The 14,825-nt window shown below is 37.7% G+C and overlaps 1 protein-coding gene across 11 annotated transcripts in view; it reads left to right on the top strand.

Annotated features, from left to right (window-relative positions):
• Nucleotides 1-14,825, top strand: part of SLC41A2 (solute carrier family 41 member 2) — a 164,469-nt gene that overhangs the window by 14,369 nt on the left and 135,275 nt on the right. For 4 of the 11 annotated variants that reach the window (XM_049884246.1, XM_049884241.1, XM_049884239.1 and 1 more), the window contains 3 exons: nucleotides 1,959-2,045; nucleotides 8,445-8,509; nucleotides 10,856-11,588. In XM_049884246.1, the coding sequence (XP_049740203.1) occupies nucleotides 10,989-11,588 (600 nt within the window). In that variant the 5' untranslated portion in view covers nucleotides 1,959-2,045; nucleotides 8,445-8,509; nucleotides 10,856-10,988. Of the gene's footprint in view, nucleotides 1-1,954; nucleotides 2,046-8,444; nucleotides 8,510-10,855; nucleotides 11,589-14,825 lie in introns of all 11 variants that reach the window. The other 7 variants (XM_049884245.1, XM_049884242.1, XM_049884240.1 and 4 more) reach the window with 4 other exon arrangements.

Below are 14,825 nucleotides of genomic sequence, written 5' to 3'. Positions count from 1 at the left end.
TTTTGTGTTTTTTGGATCAATGCCAGCCTTGTTGGAGTGAGGTTGTGTATCTTTTATAAAAACATTTAATGATGATGATGATATTCCCATTGCTATCAAGTTGATTCCGACTTAGAGTGGCCCTATAGGACAGAGTAGAACTGCCACATAAGGTTTCCAAAGCTGTAAATGTTACAGAAGCAGACTGCCACATCTTCCCCCTGTGGAGTGGCTGGTGGGTTCCAACCGCCAAGCTTTTCATTAGCAGCTAGGCACTTAGCAACTGTACCACCAGGGCTCCTGATGACAGTATTAGCTGCCATTTATTGACAACTCAGTGTACTGTTCTGAGAATTTTACGTGTATTATTTAATCCTCATCATACCATTGTAAAGGAAGTACTTTTTTAGGAGTAAACTGGAATGTAGAGGCATATGGCCTACAGCTAATGAAAGCTGGAATTTCAGGTTTTAAGCCAAAGCAATTTGACTCTGAGCCCAAGTTCTTAACAACTATCAATGTTAGTGTGTTGACTCTTCTTGACATTTAATTTTTAGGAAGCAAATTGTCTCTCTTAAGTGAAATGTGAAGATTTGCCGAATAAGTCACTTGAAATTCCCCTATAAAATCACTCAATTTGAATTATGTTATTGAGTTATTCACCTAATGAAAGCTTAGTAAATATCTCACTAATCTTTTGCCAGTGATTCCACATGAATAATACAACTTTGAATAGGTAGTTGATATCCTTCTTTTAAAAGTGTACCTGACAGAAATCTGAAACTCAGGTGTGGGATTTTGGTAATGCATAGATTTCATAACCTGAGTTTAAACTCTTATTCTGTGAAACAAAAACCTGCTCCTTTCTCAATTCCTGAGGGCAGTGCTTAACAGGCAGTCTGAGCATATTAGAGGATTAGCAAGGGAGCACCAAAAGATGAGAAAAATTTCTAAAGAATTTTATATTTTACAATAAAAAGCACTGAAATAGGCATTTTGGGGGAAATCAGACCTTTTTGTGACTCTTACAGTTATTGTTTGGTGTTATTTTCATTTCAAATTATATGTGATAGAGTCCTGGTGGCAGAGTAGTTAAGAGGTATGGCAGCTTACCAAAAGGCTGGCAGTTCTGTTCCACTGGCCGCTCCTTGGAGACCCTGTGGGGCAGTTTTGTTGCTATGGGTCGGAATCAACTTGATGGCAACGGGTGTTGTTTTTTCGGTATGATGGCGGGGAGACCTATCGTGGTCTTTGTAGTAATCTGGTCCTGCCTTGGAGCTTGGTGGGAGAAGGGCTGATGTAGTTATTTTTTCCCCAATCATTTAACAAATATAAGTGAAATAATGGCTATGAAATACAGGTGACAGCAGAATGCAAGTTGTCTGAAAGTGGTTAAGATGTATTATTTGAATGAAGGCTATTGCCTTTTAGTTGTGCTGTGCTTCCTGGGTAATGCGTGGAGAGGGAGTGATAGGAAAGAAAATAGAAAAAATTTTAGAGCTCTTGGGAGGTTTAGAAATAGAGGAGACAGTATGTAGTTATTAAAAATAACTTTGTAGAATAATATTGGGTAGGAAAATTTTATTGCTGTTTTATAAAATGAAGACAGTAGGTTGCAAACCAATATGAGGCTTTTTTGTTTTTAAAAATGTGTATAGAGACAAGATAATAAAGTCATCGTGTTGTTGTTGTTAGATGCCGTGGAGTCAGTTCCGACTCATAGCGACCCCGTGTACAACAGAATGAAACACTGCCTGGTTCTCTGCCATCCTCAAAATTGTTCTTATGTCAGAGCCCATTGTTGGAGCCACTGTGTCAGTCCCTCTCGTTGAGGGTCTTCCTCTTTTTCACCAACGCTTTACCAAGCATGTCTTCCTCCAGGGACTGGTCCCTCCTGATAACAAGTCCACAGTATGTGAGACGAAGTCTTGCCATGCTTGTTTCTAATGAGCATTCTCGCTGTACTTTTTCCAAGACAGATTTGTTTGTTCTTCTGGCAGCCCGTGTTAACTCAGCATATATACCAATATATCTTCAGTGATTATCTCTGGATGATGAAATTGCAGGTAAAACAGTTTTTGTTTTACTTTTGTTTTTTTTTTGTTTGCTTTGATTTTTGCATTGTATACATGCTGCTTCTGTTTAAAATAGAGACAGAATAAAAAACTCTATCCCAGTGGATGACCCTCAGTGTGGATGGATTGACACAGTGGCTGCAACAAGGGCCTTAAGCATAGCGACAGTTGTGAGGATGGCACAGGACTGAGCTGTGTTTTGTTCTGTTCATAGGGTTGCTATGAGTCGGAATGGACTCGATGCCACCTAACAGCAACAACGTCCCAGTGAATATTAGAAGTACAGTTTCAGATGAGCTGGGAAAGAAAGAAAGTCGAGACTTTTTTCTGGGCAAAGAGCACTATATGACAATGAAATTGGTGTTTGGATAGCTTTGAGGCTAGTTTTAACTTGAACAGGAAGAATTGGGCTCAGAGCCCTCTAGAAAAGCCCCCCCCCTTTTTCAAATTTAATTTTTTTTAACTGGGCATTTGAATAAAAAAGTGCTCAGCCTTGACCAAAGGGTAGAGGAGAGACTTGATTGCAGGAAATAAAGATACTGAAAGAGTTAGGTCATCATTTCAGTTTGATGCCAAGATGATTGAGTAACATAACACCGTGTACCTGTAATTTACCTAATCTGCATATAGCCTTTTCTAGTGAGTGAGTGGACTTAAACTGACTCCATAGTACAGTGTGCCAGGGAGCACTTTTGAAGGAAAGTATAGCTTGGGGAGGTAGACGATCTGGCTCCATTCCCCTGGGTGGTGCCATTGTGAAGGAAGCCCAGAAAGGGAAGGTGGTAGTAAGCCACTACATGAGGAAGACCTCGGCTCTTACAGGAGCTGTCCTGCACTACCTGTTTCATCACCAAGGGAAGGTAATGTCACTCTTGTGGCCTGTTTGCACATGAGGGTGCTGCTTCAACTCTGGAAGAGAGGAAAGAGAAGGACCTGTGGATGAATAGCACCAGTACTCTGAGTAAATATTTTAAATGTGTCCCATAAAAATTATCGGATGTTCTTGGCCTTAGAAATAGAATAAAATGATAACCTAACATGTGGCAAATAATTTTTCCCTTCTCTTAAAAATATTTTGTTTTTCTTTTAAACTTTGACACACTGGCTTTCTGTACCTTAAAATTCTGGAAGCTGTTATTTTTAATTTTTAGCTTAATTATACAAAGAGTCAAGTTGGTCTCAGAAGAGGGTTTGCGTTTTAAAAATTGAACTCTAAGAGTATAAGCATGTGTTAAGAGTAAAAGTAGGAAAATATATTTTTGTATGAGTTCTGAATATTAATTTCGACGCATTTGAAATGGTGATGAACTCCAGTTATCTAGTTTCTAAATTTAGGTATTTCGCATATATACGTGCCAGAGAAAACAGTTAAGGAAATGTATTATTTATATTTTATTTTTATGTATACTATCCTGTTACACAAATGTGTTGAATCAGCTGATAAAAACATCCCCTACAAGAAATATCGATTTAAGAAATACAAGTACAAGATCAGTACCAGAGAAAATAAACTAGGAATGTAACGTTTAAGATCAACAAAATGATGGTGAGATTTAAGTTTCAGATGTAATGCTAAGTTTCCTTGCTGCTGAAATAAAAAAGGAGCTCAATCTTTATTAAATAAAAGTAAGAATGCCAGTTTTCAGTAGCAAGACTTTCTGTAGCTATAATTTCTAAATAATGTTTCTCATGTGACTTCATAAGTTTCCATAGTGCAAAGTGCTTAAGTGCTCGATTGCTAACCCAAAGGTTGATGGTTCTAACCCACCAGCCTCTCTGCTGGAGAAAGATGTGGCAATTTGCTTCTGTAAAGATTTATAGCCTTGGAAACCCTATGGGGCAGTTCTGTCCTGTCCTATAGGGTCACTATGAGTCAGAATCAGCTCGACAGCAATGGGTTTGGTTTTGGTTTTTATGTGACTTTATATAGGGGAAGGGAGACTGAGTGATGAGGTGCGTGATGTTCTCTGCAATAGTTCCCCCCCCATTACCTTAGAATTCTATATTGCTTTCCCTATTTTTCCCAAATTCAAACATTCTCTCTCTTTCCTTTTACTCTCAGTACGTTCTCTCTTCATTGTCTCTACCTAGTTGAAAATATAAGTGAAATATTTGCAATTCTGGAGTGAAGAAGAATTTTCTAAACCTAACAAAAAGTTGAAAAATCATAAAGAAGAATCACGAACTCACAAATATACAAATACATCCCCATAATGAAACTCAGGGACACATAAAACAGTTTGACAGCCAATGCCCTTCTGCCATTGACCACCAAGAACAAGTTGTGTTTATTACATGTTTCCGTGAGGGAGAGCGTGCACCATAGGGAACCACGGGGCGCCTTAGTATGATGGTGTTAGAAAGATTTATTATAGGATTTGGGCTTTACTTGAGTGACTTTGGGGAGGGTCTAAGGAAGTGGGGTTTTCTCTAGACGGGCCACTGTTAGGAAGCAAGAAAAATTCTGTGATTGGGTATCTCAGTAAATCTTTTTAAGATTTAATTTTATTTTTTAATAATATTTTATTGTGTTTCAGGTGAAAGTTTAAACAGCAAATTAGGTTCTCTTTCAACAATTTTTTTATGCAGATTGTTCTGTGCCATTGGTTACAATTTTTATAGTGTATTGGCATTCTCATTATTTCTGTTCTGTTTCCATTGATTTAGCTTCTTTCCCCTCTTTACCTTTTCATCTTCGCTTTTGGGTAAATGTCGACCTTTTGGTCTCGTATAGTTAATTGTTTAGGGAAGCTCATTACTCATGGGTGATACGGTTTATTTTATAAGCCAATCTATTATTTGGCTGAAAGGTGACCTGCGGAAATGGCTTCAATTCCAAGTTCAAAGGTTAACTTAGGGCAGTAGTCTCAGGGCTTCCTCTAGTCTCTATTGGTCCAGTAAGTCTGGCCTTTTTTTGGAATTTCAGTTATATTCTACATTTTTGTCCCATTCTATCTGGGACCTTCTATTATGTCCCTGGTCAGAATGGTCAGTAGTAGCTGGGTACCATCTAGCTCTTCTGTTCTCAGGCTAGAAGAAGCCGTGGTTCATGTGGGCTCTTAGTCCTATGGACTAGTTTCTTCCTTGAGTCTTTGGTTTCCTTCATTCTCTTTTGTTCCATATGAGTAGAGACCAATAGTTGTATCTTAGATGGCTGCTTGCAAGCTCTTAAGATCTCAGACCCTGCTCACCAAACTAGGATGTAGACTATTTGTGAACCATGTTATGCCAGTTGACTAAGTTGTTCCCCAAGACAATGGACCCAAGCCTTTTAACCCAGTAAACCAGTTCTTCAAGTTGTTTGGATATGTCTAGGAAGCCTCTGTAGCTGTGCCTCCTAGGTGGTTTGTTATGGTAGATCTATATGCAGCATACCTAAATATGTATGTACATATGCCTGCAGATACACCGGTACATGCACGTGCGTTTACTCGCATATGCCTCCCTATACAGGTATGTGTTGCTTAATGCCCACAGTATGTTCTGTGAAATAGGATGTTATGTGATTTGATCGTTGCATAAACACCTGTGTTCTCAGGGTGCAGGGCTACCGGGTACACTGGCCCAGAGGCTGCTGTGTGGAGTGGTCCAGGCAGCTCCCACTGTGGATGCCTCAGGCGAGTGCTGCCAGGTCCCTCTCGGCTGTCACAGCCTTCTCTGCAAAGCCAGCTGCAGGGAAAGCCTGCTTGTCTGTGAGAACCTGCACAGGGAGGGGACAATGTGGGCCAAGGTGGCAGATGGCCCCAGAGCCAGGGCTCGGGTGCCCAGGGCACCATACCTTTCCATTGGCGCCCTATAGGACCACACTAGGCAAAACGTGGGGACTAGACCCACAGAGTCATGGGAGCCAAGGGGGACCAAGATTGGGAGTTTGTGCCTGGACCTCCATTGCCGCAGACTAGGTGGCTTCTGGATCACATGTGGTAGCTGGGCAGAATTGGGTGTCTGACCTCAAGATGAAAGTCTTCCATCCTGGCGCTCAGACACCTGGGTGTCCTGGCCCGTGGACATATATGCGATATTGCCTGAGCGGACATTGCCTGAACGGATGTTAAATGACACATACCTGTACACACATATGCGTCCATATCTACCTACGTAACCGCACATATTTTTTTGGTTGCTTTTACTGTGTCATCATTATAGGGTCGCTATGAGTCGGAATTGGCTTAATGGCAACAGGTTTTTTTTTTTCTTTGTTTTTACTGTGTTGCAAAATTGTCTATGTTACAGCATTTACTGGAATTGTCCCATTTTCTCATGTACTTTCTCGTATCTTTATTTACCTTGGTCAAGTTGTGCTGACTTCATCCATGTTTAGAATTGCCTTTCCCATCACCAGTAGTAACAAGTATCCACCATCTAGAAAGTGACCCCTCCCTTCTTCTCCCTCCCATCCCTGGTAACCATTATAGAGCTTTGCTTTCTGTGTGTGTTTCTATTCTTGACTTTTTATAATAGCGGGACCATACAATACTTGTCTTTTTGTAATTGTCTTATTTCACTCAGCATAATGTCCTCCAGATTTGTCTGTGTTGTAAGATGTTTCATGGACTTTTCATTACTCTTTATGGTTGTGTAGGGTTTCATTGTATGTATGTACCACAATTTGTTTATCGATTCATCTGTTGATGGGCACTTAGGCTGCTTCCATCATTTTGCTATTGTGAATAATACTGCAGTGAACATAGGTGTGCATATGTCTATTCATGTCACTGCTCTTCTAACTCTGGGATGTGCACCTAGGAGTGGGATTGCTGGATCATAAAGTAATTTCTATTTCTAGTTTTTTGAGGAAGTGCCATACTGTTTTCCATAGTGGGTGTACCATTTTACAATCCCACCAGCAATGTTTAAGAGTTCCAGTCCCCCCACAACCTCGCCAGCATTTGTTGTTTTCTCTTTTTTTGCTCTTTGCCATCTCTGCAATAGTTTTCAGGAAATTAATGAATTTTACATGCCAGTCATTAAGTACTTGGATAAGATGTAAGGAATGTTTAACATAGATTATAGGATAGGGAAAATATACTTTTTTGGTGGTTGTTTAACAGCAGTTTCTCACTCCAAAGCAAAGTTCTCTGATTCAGCTGATTTGCTTGCTACCTATCCAGCTATCCGTTGATGTGTTTCAAATAGCAGCCCTTACTGACGTATCTGGTTATTGTTTGCTTTCTGTATTTTAAAACTTTCTATGTATTGCTATCGATTCAATCAAAAGTTCTATTTAAGTGGTTAGATTTTTTTATTTTTCACTTTTCAGTTGGTTGGTTTGATAGGGGCTAGATATAATCTAACTGATGGTGTTGGTAGAATAAAATATATTCTGTTTATGCAATTCACTTAGTTCTTCGGACACGCACCGTATTTATCCTGTCAACGTTTTCTCAGTTAGTGGAGACGGTTTAACTATGAATCGTGTTTTAGTTGATTAATTGACTTGGTTTTCATGTGTTCTTCTTCCAAACTGAAAGTATTCTTTAAAAAATTCTCTATTTTTATGGGGGGTGGGAGGGCTTGAGGGCTGTGATTCTGAGAGCAAAATCAGTTGTATTGGTATGATTTCATTTGAAAAATCATTTGAGATGTGTTGAGAATTTATTGTACTGAGGGTTTATTATAGCACCGATTATTCTGCTGGGCTTAAACAAATTCTTTACAAATGTTTGGCTGTCTTTTAAGCATACAGAAACTTTGGGATTGATAAATTGTATGACATTAGTCATTTCTGTAGGGGCAGTCTTAGAAACTAGTGATTGTTTTATGGAATCAGCTAGCTTTTGGATGTCAGAATCTGAATCGTGTCCATGACTTGTCCCGAGCTTTTGTGTTTGTTCGGAGAATTTCAGGTTCAGCAGTTTTACAGCAATCCATTGTTATTGAGATGGCAGTTACTTGCCCTTTTGCTTTTCACCCATTTTTCCCAACTTAAGGAAGTTTGGCATCACTACCTATTACCTAAATGAAACCTATGTGAGGTTTTGAATTCTACTTAGAACATTTGTAGTTTAAGCCAAAGAAGTTCAGATTTTTTTTAGGGGCTAACGCTGTATATTTCAGTCAAAAAAGGAGATATTTCCTGCTTTCGAGATGAGCCTTTAAATTAGGGAGGACAGTATTTGTGTGGTAGCATTTCTTATATTTCACTTTTCAAGTACTTTTAAATAAGCTGAACAATGATAATAAAACTACAAGATAAAGTATGTCAGTTACTAAAATTCAACTGTCGTTTGGATCAGTTTGAGACTTACGCCTCATAAAGTTCATGAGATAGTTACTGACTGGGCTCACCTTTATTCTTCAAAAGTGTTGCCATGGGGTATGTTCCTTTTCCGTGGTGAACTAAAGGAAATGAGCTGAAAAGATCAATGTATTTAAATTTTTTTTTTCTAGTTTTACAGGCAGTCCCTGGGTTATGAACAAGATCTGTTCCTGAGGGTATCTTTAGCAATTTGTAGGTAAGTCAGAAGAGGTGCTTACAGTTCCTATTTAGCCTTACTTTTTTTTTTTTAGTGCGAGAGGAGCCCTGGTGGTACAGTGGTGAAAGCGCTCAGCTGCCAACCAAAAGGTCGACGGTTCAAACCCACCAGCCGCTCTGTGGGAGAAAGATATGGCAGTTTGCTTCTGTAAAGATTTGCAGTCCTAGAAACCCTATGGGGCAGTTCTTCTGTGTCCTGTACAGTCACTATGAGTTGAAGTTGACTCGGTGGCTGTGGGTTTGGTTTGGGGGGGTCAGTGCAAGAAAAGGTTGGAAGCCTTTTCAATGATTTAAAAGCTGCAGGTACAGCAGGTGAAGGTGATTTTGATAAAGAATTTGTTGCCAGTGGGGGTGGTTCAGTCGTTTCAAAGTGAGGGTAAATTGTGTCGTGGGCACCTGATTTTGCCGGCTATTTCTTCTTTGTATATATGATTACATTAATTTAGATAGAATTCTTTGAAGTGGTTTACTTTTATTGTGATCCTTTGAATGAGGTGAAAGTTACTAGGTGGTATGAATGGTATGGTAGAAAGTGCAGAAGTGGGAAAACTGAATAAAGGAAGTTTGCTTGGAGTAAAGGAAGCTCAGAACAGAATAGGAGATAATTTAGCTGGTCTGAGTAACCTAGTGGAAGGTGTTGAACCAGTGCGAAACAATTAGAAACCAAAAATTAGCAATGCAGAGAGCCCAGTGGATGAGAATAATGAAATCAAAAAGCTAAAAATGAGAAATAATTTTAGTAATAGCTGTAGGGCTAGCTCAAATGGAGAACAGAGTTATTCAGTATGATTCAATTGTCAAGATCAGCAGTCCGCAAAAATGGGACCAAGATGTCCTCATAGGTTCTGGTGCATCCTCATAGGTTACAGGTTTATTTTGGGAACAAGGTGATGACAGGACAGCAGAAAGTCTTGTTACAGTGAACGGGAAAATACAAGGGACAGTTATTGAAGAGCTGCTTGGGATAAGTGCCAAGAGAAGTGATCTGACAGTAAATTCTTAAGTAAAAGAATTTTCAACAAGAAATCGAGATGCTGAAGAGTTCAGATGATGAAACTGATATCTGAAAGGCCTTTAAAAAATTGGTTTTGCTTAGAATGGGAGGAGTTATTCATTGAGGTAAATTGGTGAGGGTTTAAGTTTACACAGAGCTTTGAATCTTTAAGTGAAAGTAGTTGACAAAAATTGAGCAATCATAAAGTCAACCTGCTGTTTGGGTGCTGCCAAAAAGCAAAATAAATAGACACAATCTTTGTGAATCTATTTTACAGTTACAAAATAAAGTACTTATTGGGTGTTATTCTAAGGTATGTACCAATATTTTTTATAAAACAAGGAAATAATTTGTGTAATTGCTAAGCTCTAGTTTTGTTTGGTATGACCTCTCTGAAAGCTAATTAACTAACCACATAATGTATCTTGTTGTATCTATGTATGTTTTAATAGCAAACAGAAACATAAAAGAAATAAATAGAAAATGAAAGGAGCAGAATGTACACTTGGAGAGTAGCAGAAGTAGAAATACATAATAACCATAATATGACTTGATTTCTATTTTTTTTTTTTTTTGTGAGAGAGTTCTGCGGGTTTTAGTCTATTAATTGTTATTGTTAATTGCCATTGTGTAAAACAACGAAATGTTTCCTGGTACTATACCCTTTCCATGATCTTTGATATGTTTGAGCCTATTTGTTGAGGCTGTGGTGTCAATCCATCTCATGGAGGTGTTCCTCGTTTTTTCTGATCCTCTGCTTTCCCAACCATGATATACTTTTCTAGCGACTGGTTTTTCCTGATGATGTTTCCAAGAGCAAGCAAGACAAAGTCTCACTCTTTGCTTCTAAAGAAGTTGTATTTCTTCTAAGACTGATTTGTTCCTTCTTCTGGCAGCCCGTGGTATCGTCAATATTCTTTACCAACACCACAATTCAAATGCATCACTTTTTCTGTCTTTTTTCATTTTCCAGCTTTCACATGCATACAAGGAGATTGAAAAGACTGTGGCTTGGGTCAGGTGTGCCTTAGTCATCAAAGTGACATCTTTGCTTTTCCAAACTTTAAAATATGTAAAATACCCATCTGATCAACAAATTTTGAGATTTCTAACTAAATTGATCACACACACACACACAGAAAAGTTCTGGGCTATATTCTGTGCATAGTTACTGCATGGCACAAGGCATTTACGTTTTAGTTTTACAAAGCAAAATGTCAGTACCTTAGGGTTGATTTAAGAACATGTACGTTTTATACCTTTAACTATAAAAACTAAATATCAAGACAGTTAATCTGATTTTGAAAAATTATTTTATTTTTATCTTTTCAGATCCAACCCCTGCTGTGGAACTACTGAATATCTTTTATTAGGGGAAACATTTATGTTTTTCTTCCTCACAATGGAGCCAGCATCTTAATTTGAAACCAGTGTGTGTGTGGTTCTGATTCATCTGCGGTCATTCATGAAGCTTGAATCTAAGGAGTACAGGGTCTTTTGCCATGACAATATGACTAATAGTAAAGGAAGATTTACTACCAGTAAAACAAGTGGTGGGCCAAGTAGTGGGGGAGGTTTTGTAGACTGGACTTTAAATTTAAATACGATTCAGTCTGATAAGTTTTTAAACTTACTGTTGAGTATGGTTCCAGTCATTTACCAGAAAAATCAGGAAGACAGACACAAAAAAACAAACGGCATTTGGCAAGATGGGTTATCAACTGCAGCACAGACTTATAGTAATAGATCGGAGCAACACATGGAGTATCACAGTTTCCCGGAACAGTCTTTCCATGGCAATAATGGGCACGCACCATCAAGCTGCAATCAAAAGTATGATGACTATGCCAACTATAATTATTGTGATGAAAGGGAAGCTTCAGAAACCACGGCCATGTTACAAAATGAAGATATTTCTAGTGATGGTGATGAAGATGCCATTGTGGAAACAAACCAAAAATTACCAAAGGAATCCAGTGGAGCAATGGCCTTGCAAATACTTGTGCCGTTTTTGCTAGCTGGCTTTGGAACAGTTTCAGCTGGCATGGTTTTGGATATTGTGCAGGTATGTTTTCATCTTTATTTAACCTTACTGTCTTTTTGATATTCTATTTCTGTTTAAAATGCACTATGTAAGTAACTTATCTCAAACATTTACTTTAGATTTCATTTATTCTTTAGTAAAATGAATGGTGACGCTAGTAGAGACTCTGCTATTTCTAGGAGTTTCTTGTTTCTTAAGTTATACAAGAATTAAAAAAAAATTCTTTCATCAACCATGTCATCTGTGAATAAGGACAGTTTTATTTCTTTTCCAACCTTATACATTTAAATTATTTTTTTCTGCCATTCTGAACTAGCTAGGACCTCTGACCCAAACCCAAACCCAAACCCGTTGCTGTCGAGTCAATTTCAACTCATAGTGACCCTGTAGGACAGAGTAGAACTGCCCCATAGAGTTCCCAAGGAGCGACTGATGGATTCAGACTGCCAACATTTTGATTAGCAGCCAGGCTCTTAACCACTGCACCACCAGGGCTCTGGCTATGACCTCTAGTGCGCTGTAAAATAGAAGCTAGAATAGGGAAAATCTTTCAGCATTTCATTATTAATCATGAGGTTGTTGTTTTTTGTAATATTGAGGAAGTTTTTTTAGTTTGTTAAGGGTTTTTTTTCCCCTAAAAATCATGAATGGTTGTTGACGTTTATCAAATGGTTTTTCTGTGTTTACTGATAAAACTGTGATTTTTTTCTCCTTTATTCTGTTGCTGTGTTGAATTATATTGTCTGATTTTTAAAAATTAAACCAATCTTACGTTTCTAGAATAAATATAATGTCATGAAGTATTATTTTATATATAATGCTGGATTAAGTTTGTTAATATTTTGTTTAGGATTTTTGTATTTATGTTCATGAGTAAGATTAGTCTGTAATTGTCCTCATAATATTGTTGGCAAGTTTTCATATCAAGGTAATGCTAATCTCATAAAATGAGTTTGAAAAATGCCCCCTTTTTCCCATTCTCTATAAGCATTTATGTAACTTTGACATTATTTATTCCTTAAATGTTTGGTATAATTCCCGGATGAAGCTATCTAGGCCTGGCATTTTCTTCCTGGGAATTTTTTTTTAATTGTGGTAAAGTACATATACCAAAACATTTGCTGTTTGAACCATTTATATGTGTACAACCAATCCTTATCACTTTCCATTTCCAATTTTTTTCATCACCCTTAACAGAAAGTCAGTACCTCTTTCTTAACAATAATTCCCCATTTGTGGGAAAGCATTTATAGATTGAGTTTCTTTAAAAGTCACAGAGCTAATCGTATTTTTTTATTTTTTCTAGTGTCAGTTTGATAAATTATGTTTTCATACAAATTTGTACCTTTTGTCTATATTTTAGTTATTGTACTTTTCAGTTCTAGATTTTCTTTTTGGCACTTTTTTCAAATATGCTCTTATACTTCTTCAAGTTTCTCGTTTTGAGCAAGCTGAAATTTTCAACCTTTTATCTCCTTCACCGTAGAAATTAGAGTTATTGTAATACTTGTATCTGATGACTCCAACATGAGATGCTGCTGTTTTGTTTTCTGTTGTTTCTCATTTATGTTGTTTTGTCTCCTAATGCCTGTTTAATTTTTTATTGTGTGCTGGACACTGTATTTGAAAAGTTGACTGTGTAAAAATAATTTTAAGCTTATGATGATATTATCTTTTCCACAGAAGATTTTTGTTTGCTTTTGGTAGGCACCTCGCAGAGCTAGAAGTCTGGGGCAACTTAATTCGCTTTCAGAGATTGTGAACATTTGAATCTGGGTTGCATTCCTTTGAAAGCTAGTCTACTTCCATTTCACTCTTAGTGCTAAGGTAGAGATCTTTTGGGATTCCCAACCCAAAACATAGGGTCTTCCCAGCACCCCAGCTGACTCCCCTTCGTAGGCCCTGGACTCATACTCTGATCCCCTCATTCTACACGTGTGATAAGTACTGTTTGGCCTTTCAACCTCTTAGCCACCTCTTCTGGAACCAGCAGATACCTTCTTGGGAAAAACAGCCCCAAATCACAGGCTCACCTTCTAATTTTCTGAATTGTCTCAGATCTTGGTCTGGTGATTTGTCATACTTCTGTTAGCTGTCCAAGATCGTGAAGCAGATACTGTTTATATCTAGCCTAGCTATTCTAGTTGTTCTTAGCCAGAATTTGCCGGTCTGTTATTAATCAACCAGGAACATTTATTGAGCAGTTATATTACAAGCAGGGCATGTGTGTATTCAGAGAAGAGTATTTCACTTAGCTATTTCTGAATTCATTTTATAGAAGTCATTATCTCTGATAGTAGATGGTAGATTTTTAAAATGTCATTTGGCAAAACAAAAGCTAGCATTCCTATCAAGAACCATCAAAACTATTTTGAACTTTTGTCCATGAAACCCTAAATACTGAGAATTTCTGATTTAGAGTGAAGGATTGGGTATAAATCTTGCTTTGCTATTTACTATTGGGCAGCTCACTTAATATCTCCAAGTTTTGTTTTCTTTATCAGTAAAGTCGTCATTGGTAAGCTCAATATATCCTAGCTGCTGCTGCTCCTATTTACATATTTGTAAATTGGCTATCATTGAGATTTATCTGAGGATCTAGGTACATTTTTATCTTTAAATTTTTTTAAAAGTTAAGTATAATATTATCATTGCATATTTTTTTGTCTTCTGAGGTCAAACCCATGTTTCAGAACAATGCTGAAATCATGTGGAGTATTAGTTGTGGTTGTTAATTCATAGTTTTCATCTCAAAATCAAATTTAATATTTTATATTAATGATAGTATGCCAGGTGGAAATGAGTGCTATAGAGAAAAAAATGTATCAGGGCAAGAGGAATGGCCAGTGACAGGCAGATGGATGCTTTTTTGCATAGGGTAATCAGGAAAAGCCCCTCTGATAAGGAATCTGAGGACACGTGTAGCAAATAGGTGGCAAATTACAAACATATTTGTTTCTGGAACAAAAAGATATTTGTTTCTGGAGCAGATTGAACAAGGGGCACAGTGGTGGGAGATAAGGCCCAGGGCATGGAGATGGAGAGATAAAACACGTGGAAATTTTATAAGCCATTGTAAGAACTTAAGCATTTAGTTTGAGATAGGAGGCCATTGGTGGGTTTTAGGCAGAAAAGGAGCATGGTTTGATTTTTTTTTTTTTTTTTTATAAAAGTACTATTCTTATTGCTGTTTAGGGTATTAATTAGTAATGGAGAGAGAAGAGAGACCAATTAGAAGGTCATTGCAGGAATCCAGTG

This window comes from Elephas maximus, chromosome 4 (genome assembly GCF_024166365.1).
Source record: "Elephas maximus indicus isolate mEleMax1 chromosome 4, mEleMax1 primary haplotype, whole genome shotgun sequence".
NCBI lineage: Eukaryota > Metazoa > Chordata > Mammalia > Proboscidea > Elephantidae > Elephas > Elephas maximus.
The sequence above is the reverse complement of the archived record's forward strand: the minus strand, read 5'-3'. Positions and strand labels throughout refer to the sequence as shown.